Consider the following 12,387-nt stretch of genomic DNA (forward strand, 5'->3'; position numbering starts at 1 on the left):
TGGGTAAATCTCAACTATAAAAAAAACAAATGAAACTGTAACAAATCAAAGAATCCGGAGTCCCATTATATATTGATAAACTTTTACTACTTAAAGACGTAGGTCACTTTTTGTATTGGAACTTTGTAAAAGTTTACTTGACAATACTAAATTTCTAGAAGTCCACCCTAATAGTTGAAGAAATCCCTAGAATATCTGTGGGATGACTATACTTAACCAAAATATAACCTTAATGTCTTAGAAAGCTTGTTGAATGTAGAAGACTTTGGAAAAGAAAACAGGATCTTTACATTGCAGCATTAACATGTTTTTTTCTGAACTGGACATTTTTGTGGAGTACATTTCCAGTCATGCATCGTTCCTTCGACTTTTTCCCTGTGTTGTTTGGTACGTCTGCACTCATTGTTCACATAAAACTCATAACTTTATGAGTTTAAGCATTTTGTTTCCCTTTGACAACTTATAAACTTATTCAAAAGAGGTGATAAAAATTTAAATAACCAAGCAAAGCATATAATAAAATTTGACTATAATTTATAGCAAACTAGAACGGGGATTTATTTGCTAAAGTTATGAAAATATATGATGTAGATGATAGGGATGTTAAAGCATCCTATCTGTGGAGAAATTATTCTGAATATTTAAAAATTGAATATACTATTTTGTAAGAAACAATACATAACTGAAATGTGATCATACTCTGTTCACTTTACCAAGGAATTTTAGGAAATTGTCCTGAGAAATTTCATACCTTTAAAGTTTCCTTACTAAAAAAGATAGACATCAAATCCCTCTATAGCAAAACAGCAAGAAAATCTCTATATTGTAAAATCTACCTTCCCATCCACTCAGCATCTCACTTTTTTCAAGCAATATCTAGTTAAGCAGAAATCTTAAAAAAATAAGTAAATGAATTTAAATTGCCCATTTGAGGATGCTTAAATGGCAATTGACTTGGCTATTTACACATTGGGTGTATGATAATACATTCTTGACACATATATGAATGGATTCTGTAATATGTTATACATGCATGTATGTATCAAGAAATGAACCTAGGAAAGGTACTTTTAATTTAATGAACAGTTTTGTGATCACAAGGCAGGCTCTAAAATAATTGTGAGAGAATTTCATTGACTCGCTTTGCATTAGCTTACCTCAGTTGTATTGTGCTGAATCCTGAAGGAGGATCTCAATTAGACTTGGCCATGAAAGATACCTTCATCAACTCTGTGTAGCCACTTATGTAGCTGAGGTCACCACCTATATTATTTCTGCAGATACATGCTTGACATACTTCCTTTTAGTGTATATCACCTATGGAATTTGCGATCCTCTAGTAATTAGAAGGAAGAGATTCACATATTGACACAGTTTCCATGTATATAACTTGAATAGTTTAATAAGTGAATGTCTATGCATTTCAATTTAATTTCTTTCAGCGTAGCTCTGACTTGCCCAAAGAATCACTCAGGGTATGTGTTTTCCTTAAACTCTCAGGTATATATTGTGTGCTAAAATTCACAAAGGAAATCCTGTAAATATTTTAGCAGTATTTCCAACAATATTTTAACATTTTGCCACATCACCAGGACTAAAGTAACAAATATGGTTGTCTTGCTGTAAAGGACCTGTTTAATTTATGAATAGATAACTTATTTCTAAGTAATAAATAATATGTTGGATTATACTATCTCCTAAGTGAATAGTACAGTAAGATTAAATAAGGTAATTATAATTTAAATATTTTCATACCTAACCTGCAGATGCTATTTTGTTATTTTTGGCTCTCTAGCATCAATGAAATTCAAAAGTTTAAAATACTTTTTCTACTAGTCTTTAATTTCTGCTAATAAATAGTTCTGTAAAAACCTCAAGTACCCATCACCTTAAAAAGAATTGAGATCTACATGAAATATTTGAAAGTATAAGCCAGCAGTATGTGAATATACATATAAACACATCATTTACTCATGGAAAAATAAGCAGCTATAAAAGCTTAAGGAGTGTCTGGGCCTCCTTTTAAATAAAAGGGTATGTGACTTGTGAATAAAATATAAAGGGTTACTAAATGAAAGCTGAAAACATAATAGTTTTATTATGTCATAAATAAACCATGAATTCCCAATGGAATTTTGCTAAGATTTGTGTGCGTCCATGTATTTTTGCCATAAAATGTACACAACATCATAGATGTGTTTAACTGAACAGAAATCTTGTTTGCCAGTGATAATGGAAACCAAATTGTGATTTAAGTTTATTTTTGCCTTATGAACAATTCTTGACATTGGTAAGGTGAGTTTTTACATAAATGTTTGTGGAGAACATTCACAGGCCTAGTTACTTTTAACCCTTTACTGTTAAGTCGGCAAATACTTCATTATGAAAAATGGTTACAGGCAGAAAAGGAACTGTTCCTTACACATTACATCTCCCATCTTAACAACAATGCCATCAAATATCCACATGTGAGGAAAGTTTTACTGATACTAGTGAGGTTGATAAAATGATGTAATGCACAACAAGTTATGAGTGTCCTTTACAAATTAGCTCATTCATTAATCTTAAACATCCAAGGGGTTGAGAAGAACCTCTTTAGTGACATGTGGATAATTTTGTCTTTTAAAAGAATATGTGATGTTCAGTGTATAGAAGTAAGTTTACCTTATCTGACTAGGAATCAGTTGAGAAGCAACAAATCAAAATGTTATGATTTGGTAATTTTCCAATTAATATCATCTTTGAGGAGAGTGGGTTTTTTTAACCATGGTAAAATTATCATTTTAGTTCATCGAAGTTGAACAAATGAAAAATTCAGGCTCTTCAAAGGCACATGTCTCAGCTTATAGCAAAGTGAAAGTTCCTATAGTATTTTACCTTCGGCCCCTTGACATTGATCCCCAAGTGAATGATGTAGGTATTTAAGAAATAGCACCTGTGAGTGATATGTAAGATAATAATCACTACATTTAAATCCACAAAAAATTAAATCTTTTATACAAAATAGACTGAAGAACTTTATAAATTCAAAAGCACTTGGGACATAATAAGATAGTCACGAAAATTACATTTTTATTAATTATGAACTAACAATTGAAGCTGGTAATGGGCAATGGATAATACTGTATTTTGGTTCCCTTATTCTTCTTGCTGACTTAATTTTTTTCTTCTTCCATTAACTGTTAATCCTGTAATGTCTTGCTTACTGATATTTTGCTATTGCTAACCTGCTGTTTGCTGATCTATATTTTCCTAAACTTAGATTGAATAGAAACTTCAGGCTTGTGTTAATATAAAAGAAGAGCTATAAATTCAATGATAAGATTTAATTAATCTTTTATTATTACTATCTTTGAAGTTCAGGTAATAAATTGCAGGCTTGGCCAAAAGTACTTCTTCTGATTCATTGCTGGAGGCCGGCACTTCATGTATCATCAAAAGTAGACAGCTTTCTTTATTTCATGGGTTATTTAACTTGAGAAAGGGAAAGTAACACAAACCTTAAATTTCTTATTCCAGCTATTCTTTTTTAGGAGCCAAAGTCAACATTTCTATTTCCCTAGAGCCTCTCACTTTCACTGTGGAATGTTTAGAAACTGAAATTTCTTCTTTTTTAACAACCAGTTCGTCTGTGCAAATGCACTGGATTTGTTGAGCTAATACTGTTTTTCTGGATCTTTCCTTCTTTCCCTGTCTGTGCTTCAATGCCTCCCCAACTTTGCAATGTAGCAAGCTGAGCAGTTGTTCAATCAGATGTACAACCCAGTAAGTCATTTCTGAAAGTTCCCGCTGTAACATATCAAAGCATGAGGATCTATTGATCACATGTCACGGTGTGCCATACATGGGAGATTTCAAAAATATTTATGAGTCTCTTCCCATTTCCTTTCTGTCAAAGGAAATGACCTGTGCAAAGGCCACTGCCATTTCTTTTGAATGTGAAATTTAAAAATGAAGAACTTAAAATATGGCCAGCACTGATATTACCTCCTTCTTAACTTCAACCCTAAGGCTATAGAAAAGTGGAGGTCAGCTGCAGATCCAGGCTCATGGAACTCTTTCTTAGATCCTTTTAACTCAGAATTACCTATGTGAAAAGGGATAGCATTTGTAAAATAGCAAGCAACTCGATGTAAATTACATCCAAATGATAGAAGTTAAAATAGGCTTAGATTTAAAAATAGGGCTATGCTCTTTGAGATTGGTAAATGCCTAACATTATTGTGGGTTTTGTAAGAGTTAAAAACATGTCATTTGGCTGAGGACAAACTAAAATATAGCCTCCTAATAACAGATAGTAACAATTTTGATTATAGCTTAATGGTACACAAAACAGGTAACTAGTAAAAATACATGTAAAATGGCTGGCCCAGATGCCACCACTGATTTTTTTTATCCTAATGACAGGTGTGCATTTATATGAAGCAGTTTATTTGTTTCTTTAACTTATTAAAGAAGAAAGACCTTTTTGTCAACTCAACTGGCTTAACTGGGTGAAGTATTACCTAACGGTGACCAGAATTTGTCATTTGGCAGATGTGATCTGTGCTATCATGCATTCTAATTACCTCCTATTTATGAATTCCCATCATGGGAAAATGGAATAGCATAGATAAAGGAAGCAATTTAGGCAACAACTTTTTGTTAAGCTGCTATTCCAGGATACATACAGCATGATACACACTGCTTGGATGTATTTAATTAGATTCAACCTCCACCCCCCATTCTTTAAAACAAATTTTATTTTTGCAAACAGAATTTCTCAATTTCCTTTTGGTGCATCTATATTAACCTCTTTCCCCAAATATGATTTTTAGCAGAGCACGAAAAATAATCCATATTTCCTATCTCTTAATATTTGAATGGGATTGTTATTTATTATTATTTTGGTTTTTTATATGGGGGGAGGGAAGGGCAGAGGGAGAGAGAGAATCCTAAGTGGGCTCCAAGCCCAGCACATGAGCTGGATGTGGGGCCGGATCTCACAACTTCAAGATCATGACCTGAGCTGAAATCAAGAGTCAAATGCTTAACTGCTTAACTGACTGAGGCACCCAGGCCCCTTGAATGGAAATATTAATAAGCAGGCTCCAGACAATGGGTAGATAAAGAAAGACAAGACTGGAATATCTTTAAGCTTGAAAATTGACCCTGGGAAAAATGAGTATTTTCTTTAGATCATTTTTAAAAGATGTAAAGTAATCCCACAGAAATTGTTTCACATTTACTAGTTAAGGCCAGGAAGAACATCTTAGGTATGTCACATTTTGGGTGTGTTCAGGATAACTGGGGTGGGCTTTTTTCCTGTAGCAGCAAAGAGTTATTAGAACCATGATAGGATTTTCGCATCCCTGTCAGAATGGGTAGGACTGAAGAAATGGCTCTGTTAACTCTGAGACCATTTCTAGGAATATTGATGATATGGCACTTATTAGACTTTTCAACCACAGTGGCAAGCCCCCAAGGAACAAAAACAAACTTTTCTCCTTGAATTAATTAAGCTAACCCATTGGTTTGGCATCCTAGGAGTATAGCCAGCCTCTCATTACTGTAACTCTCCCTGTGTGCAGATATTCTCAGGGTCCAGTTCTTTTTTGGACTGATAGGGATGCATCATGATGGATTTTCTATTCTTAATAGTCTTTTAAAAATAATCATGTTATTCTGGTTATAAAAGTAACATACGGTCACAGTGGAGAATTTGCAAAAGTATGGAAGTATAGGAGAAAATAAAATGACAGGGTATCTCCTGGCACAAAGATAATCATTAGGAGCATTTGGGTGGTTCTTTACTAAGACATCTTTTTGTAATTCTTGTTCTGCCCTTTCTTTCTTTCTTTCTTTCTTTCTTTCTTTCTTTCTTTCTTTCTCTTTCATCTTTCTTTCTCTAGTTTTCCTTTCTCCTCTGTCCCTCCTGTCCCCCTTTCTTCCTTTTTTCCTTCTATTTCCTTTCTTTTTTCTCTCATTTAATACTCTTATTTTCTTTTCACCAGACTATGTCAATGTTTATTAAATTGTATATCCTGTTTTTGTAACATATCATCAACATTTTCTCCAGTAACTAATTATTCTTCCAAAACACTATCTTACTGATTATGTGATATTTTACTCTATTTACTCACTCCTCAAATATTGCTCATCTCCTCCCCCCCTTTTTTTTGCCTGTATATAATGTTCAGAAAAACATCATCCCATATTAATCTCCCTACATTTCTGTGTTCTTCATGGAATAAATTTCATGGAATAAATAAATAAATAAAAATTAATGATTTTTAAAAGCTCCTAATAGTTCTCGCTTGTTGAATTTTAGAGAAGTTCTACCATGACACTTTTCTTCCAGCACTGGATAAAGGCAACCTTTCCGCCACACCCTGACCAACACCAAGAATTGTCATTTTTTTATAACTTGGATAAATGCATAGCTGGATTTTTTTTTTTTTTTGGTCATTTTTACTTTGTTTTCTTTAATCACTAGGGTGGTTGAGGTTAGGGTGGTTGAGGTTTTTAAAACATTTATTAGCTGTTTGTTTTTTTCTTCTGTGAATTGTTTCTTTTGGTCATGTAAACACTTGTTTTTGAGTTTACTGTTTCATCCACTGTTTGTGTGAGCCATTCTATGCTTTTATAGAAACTTTGTCAGATTTGTGACAATATTTTTAAAAGATTTTTATTTATTTATTTATTTATTTATCTATTTATTTATTTATTTGAGAGATAGGGCAAGAGAGTGAGCACAAGAGAGAGGAGGGACAGAGGGAGAAGCAAGCTCCTTACTGAGCAGGGAGCCTGACTCAGGGCTCCATCCCGGGACCTTGGCAGGGATCATGACCTGAGCCAAAGGCAGATGCTTCACTGACTGCGCCACCCAGGCACCCCTCACTTAAATTTTTTAAATAAATAAAACTATAACTATTTTTAGGTTTTTTGACCTGTGTTTCCCTTTAGAGTTTTCTCATTTTCTTTATGCTCAGAAGCCATTCTCTGATTTCAAGAATAGACATTTACGTTTAAAACATTTTTAATGTTACTTTTTACATCAGCTTAACTCATTTATCTGTCTTTAGTATATTTTGATTCATGTTGAGAGGTGAAGTTTTAACATTATATATTTTTAAATGATCAACTAATTATCCCAGCACCATTTATCAAATAATTCTTTAACCACTGTTCTTCATATTATTTCATCAGGTACTAAGTTCTCATCTGTATGAATGTCTTAGTTTCTGAGCTGTTCAGTTTTATCAATGTCTGTTATTTGTTGGGTCAGAATTTTAATTACTGTGGTTTATAATATTTTAAAGTATCTAGTGAAACAAATTCCACCCGAATTCTGCTTTTCATTTTTTTTTCATTTTGTTTTGTCTTGTTTTAGTGTTCTTAGCCTTTAATTTTCTCTTATTCCAAGTAAACTTCAGGATCACCTTGTCAACTGAAAAGCACAACTGTTGGTGATTTTAATTTAAATTATACTCAGCCTATAAATAATTTTAGAATGATATCTTTCCAATATTATTTCTTCCAATTCATGAACTTGATACAACTTTTATTTTTTTCATAAATATTTTACAGTAGAGGTTTGACATTATCCTATTATAGGCCTGGGATATTTCAAGTGTAGTTCTAAGCATTACTAGATAGATAGATAGACAGATAGATAGATAGATAGATAGATAGATAGATAGATATAGCTTTATCTATATAGATATCTATAGACTTTCAAGTTACTTAGAAATTTATGTAAGATCAATTTTTGGTGAATGCTGTATTTCTTCTTTAATTTTCTAGCCAGTTATTGGAACCTAGGAAATTTCTTTTATTATTGTATGTTTATTTTGAAAAAGACCACCGTATAAATTTTGGTGAACTATAACTTAATTGTTTTTGTTAAATAAGATCATTTTACACTCAGTTCTGTGTCCATAAATCTATACTAAATCAGAGTAAATAAAGATTCAACTTCGAAGTCTTCCTGGGAACATTTTTTTCCTGGAGTAGAAATAAACCTACTTTTGAAAGTCTTACTTTTACTTTAGTCACCTACTAAGTGATGCTGTAATGCCATTTCTTAGGGATCTAAAATTTTGTCTTTGTATCCTTATTATTTTTTATAATAATAACCTTTCTGCAGCTTAACTACCAGTTTCTACTCCTGGAGGAGTTTTGTCTTGTCATATAAACACTATGTAGGTTATCTTCAATTGAATTCTTTTTCTTTCTTAGTTTTTAGTTCCAAACAAATAATATGTGTTTTTCATTAGGCTCAAATACCTTCTTTGCTGTAGCCCTAGTAGTTATTATGCCTAGAGATGGTATCCAGAGGTCTCTTATAAATTTTTAATAAAATTTTAGAGCTTCTGAGTCCTAAATTTAGTGCATTGTATATCCTTGTTGCAAGGCAAATGATGGATTTGGAGGCACTGAGGGCAACTTCGTGACTGGCTAGGGCACACTTGAGACCACTCTGATGTATTTCCACACATGTGAGTTTCCTCCCTTGCCTGATCACTCATTGAAATCCTGTCTTTTCTGCAAACGCATCTTTTGCAGGGCTCACATTTTATGTAACAGTTTATAAGAAAAAGACCGAGCATTTTTCCAGTCTAGAGAAAGAAGAAAATCTTGTTAATGTTCAGTGAGGTCTTCCTGATATATAGGTCATCATAGGACTTTGCAGTCCCAAGGACATGGCCGACTGTATTATAAATGCAGTTTAGGGACAGTGGTTTATTTTTGCGATTTTTGGGACTATTTACGAAAATTATTTGATTCACTCATAGACTAGTTCCCCCCAACACAATAGAAAATTAAAACTATTTAAGAGATAATTCACAGCATGCACATAGCATATATAAACACACACGCACACACAAACACATATACACAGCATACTCGCTCTAGGCTTTCAAATATCTAAAGAACTCAAGTAATATTTATAATAATTAAGATTTGACGTCACATGTCTTATTTCAGAACATCCAGATAATTAGTTCATTTCTTTATTTTGCTAATTTTTGAAAAGTCCATAGTTAAAAACGATTACATTATAATTGTATTTTTGTTTATATGGTCTTAAAAACTGTTAAGCATACAATTGGTTCTTTTAATTTTGTATATGTGTGATATAAGAAAAATTATTTTGAACATTTGTTCATTTATTTAAAATATTCTCTTTGTTCCATCTATGAAAAAAGTTTCATTTTGAATAGTTGTTAGAATATGAAAATTCTGAGTTCCGATTTACTTAGCCAAAATTATAAAAGAATAGTTTCCTTTAGAACTAAGTAGTGTAAGATTCAAAGACATATCACTATTAGACTTTGAATGTATTATTTAGGCTCAGCTTTTATATTTGGTATTAATTAATTGAACTTAAAATATAAATTTCATAATATATTGAAGTTCTATAATCACCCTTAAAACCTTTATTTTAAAAAGTAAGGCTTATTTATAACAGAATTATGTGAAGGTTGGAACTTCTTTTGGAAGACTGAAATAAAATACAATGTTTAAGTAGTTTATATGCCCTTTTCTGTTGCTTAGATATGAAAAGAATGTTTAAACCCCCAAAAGTACTGCAATCAAGAATCATATTTTCACTGGGCATAAATTTAACAAATTATTGCTGAAACTCATAAGTAGCAGGGAAGAAAAATCATCAGACTCATTAGTTAGTGTTCTGCTTGTGCTTTATGATCATGACTAATCATTTGTTTATTTTGAAAGAAATGATTTTTTAAACATTGTTAAGCCCATTTCAAAGAAAGAATGCTATATAATATTATAATTGAATATTCCCTGCCCAGTTTTGCAGCAGGTTTCTGGGCCAAAGTTAATGCTTTCCTTTCTAGGCACTCAAATGATGAACTAGAATTTTACTGAAAATAATCAACATCCAACCTTTACCAAAGAAATATTAATAAACTTGTGATTTTTCATATCGATACTATCAATCTCTGGTTTGGCTTAAGGCACTTTTTGCTCTTAACTTTAATTTAAATAAAATATTAACCTGAATCTTTGCCTTATTTCCTGAAATAGTTCTAAATTCTATAATTTAAATAGCCACTAGGTATTGTTATGTTTTCTTTGTCCTAAGTCATGACCAGATTTCTTGTTTGTGCTTGATTCAGACTTTCAAAGTCAGTTCACATCAAAATTCCAAGGCATGCCCACATCAGTGAGGCTCCAAAGTTTGTTTTGATTATTTCCATTTGTGGGGAAATTTCCTTACATGTGGAAATGTAGGAAAACATAATTGGGGGACCCTCAAAACTTACTGATCTAATATTCAATACAGACTTTTCTGAAATATATTTTCCCCAATTTTCTGTGTTCCTGAGAGATGTTTGAGAGCTGCTCTAAAAGTGATCAGAAATATGTTGAAGCAGAACCAGATACTTGAATTTCCCTTTAAACTGACTGGTTTAATCAGCAAAATTAAATCTCTACTTTAAGAAATGAATGCTCATCGATATTTTTTTGGTTTTGATGACTGGAGATGTCTTTGAAAGTGACAATGTTCTTCCCTATATTTATGATAAATAGGTTCTAAAACCATGAAATCCACACCAATTTGCATTTTAAAGAGCTATATTCCTGACAAATGAAGAGAGGGGACAGAGTTGATGTGCCTTAGAATGAAATGGGCAGTCACTTCCTGACCTTTTGGGAGAATTAATTTCAAATTGACAGATCCACAAGGGAAAATAATTACTGTGTATTTTTAGTTTAAACCTTGAATGGGTCAGAATGCTGTGATAGGAATTTATTAGATAATGATCATTCAAATATATTTATTATTTTTCTCTGTAGTGTCTAAAGTATATTAGGTCCAATTCTGTTACCTACTTTTAATCCCCATCAGTAGCTACCATTCTAGTTTAAAGAATCCATGTTATAATTAGAAAAGGCAAGAGCATTGCTAAATGCAAATAAAGTGCTTCCTTCACTTCATTTTTAGAGTAGGCTCTGGCCTTATAACTTGGAAAGAAGCACTTCTTTATAAGCTCAAGTTCCTCCTGTATTTCTTTAGCATACTATAATCCTCATGTCTGTATATCATAGTATAACACACTTATGCTACACTGGTTAACAATTTTAGTCCATCAGCTGAAAAGTTATGATTGAAGCTGAATAGAGGTGGTTACTTGCTGTATCTTTTATGAATTCTGTGGAGACTTTTGCCCTCACGACTCAGGTTGGATCTGGGGACTAAGCAGCTATCAGTCATGGGAAACTCCTCTCCCTTGAGTCTCTGCATGGACACTAGTGATGACCCAGAAGCAACTGTTACTCATCCATCTCTATATGATTCTTTCTTAAAGCTTTCTATTGACTTTAAATTTTTTAAATGGTATCTATTTGCATTTTTTTTCTATTTGCATCTTTGTTTAATAACCCTTCAAAGAATTGTAACCTATCATTGATATGGAGATGTATTTAACTCCAAGGTATTCTTGTGGTTGCTTATTTCTTTTAAAAGGAAGAGTCATTAGCACCTACAAGTATTATCTAACAGATACCAGGCTAACTGTAAACTTGACTATGATCTGTTTTAATAACATGATCTAACTTTAATATCATGAGGCCAACAGTGGTCTAGATTCAGGCATGTCTTTTCCTAGGCTTTCTGTACTTCTAAACATCCCATGTGTCCTTTAACCATATTCATTTGTTTGGTTGCAAAGACTACCAACCATCTAATTTCACCTGGTATTGAAAACTGGCTTTAGGTTACCTTCTCTTTACAGAGTTAAAATAAAGAATGTGCTCAGATACTCATCTACCAGCAGACTGCTTTTTCTGTAAGCCTAGTGGGGAGGCTTCTCCAAGATATATGTACTATCTTGATGAAAAACTAAATAAACCAGTACCCTAGCTGTATAACAAGCTGCACTGGTGGGATGCATATCATTAAATAATAGTCATAATAATACAAATGAATAATACCTTTCCCTTGTTTATTTTATTCATAGCTTTTGTTGTCCTTGGAGAGGCTAACTCCTTTGTCCGTAGTACTCATAAGACACAGGGCTAGATTTAGATTCTAAGTCTCACAATTAGTAATCCTGTACCCATTCATTAAAAATAATGATAATAATAATCATAAGAATAAAAGCAACTAAAATAAAGCACAGTGGCTAACTGAACTGCTAGCTCTTTGTGAATCTTTAAATCAGGATCGAGAAAGGAATCGTAACTTAAATCAGGAACATGGAATCAAAACATTTATGTTTGTTTTGCACATTTCTAGCTCAATTCATGAGTTCTCTTTAAAAGATCTTAATATCTTGGTCAGGTAGTTTGAGAAAATGTCATGAAAAGCTTTTTAGCTGCCTAAAATAATGGTAATATAGCATAAAAGTGGAAGAGAATTAATATCAACAT

General features: G+C 32.6%; 1 protein-coding gene across 36 annotated transcripts in view; it reads left to right on the plus strand.

Annotated features, from left to right (window-relative positions):
* The window catches only part of ERC2 (ELKS/RAB6-interacting/CAST family member 2), a 906,155-nt gene that overhangs the window by 436,676 nt on the left and 457,092 nt on the right, over positions 1-12,387 (plus strand). For 20 of the 36 annotated variants that reach the window (XR_011994371.1, XR_011994367.1, XR_011994373.1 and 17 more), the window contains one exon: positions 3,730-3,765. The exons of the other annotated variants lie outside the window; for them this stretch is intronic. Coding sequence is in view for 12 of the 20 variants with exons in the window: in XM_072720726.1 (XP_072576827.1) it covers positions 3,730-3,765 (36 nt within the window). In the remaining 8 variants the exon portion in view is untranslated. The remainder of the gene's footprint in view (positions 1-3,729; positions 3,766-12,387) is intronic. 36 annotated transcript variants of the gene reach the window in all.

Source organism: Vulpes vulpes, chromosome 9 (genome assembly GCF_048418805.1).
Source record: "Vulpes vulpes isolate BD-2025 chromosome 9, VulVul3, whole genome shotgun sequence".
NCBI lineage: Eukaryota > Metazoa > Chordata > Mammalia > Carnivora > Canidae > Vulpes > Vulpes vulpes.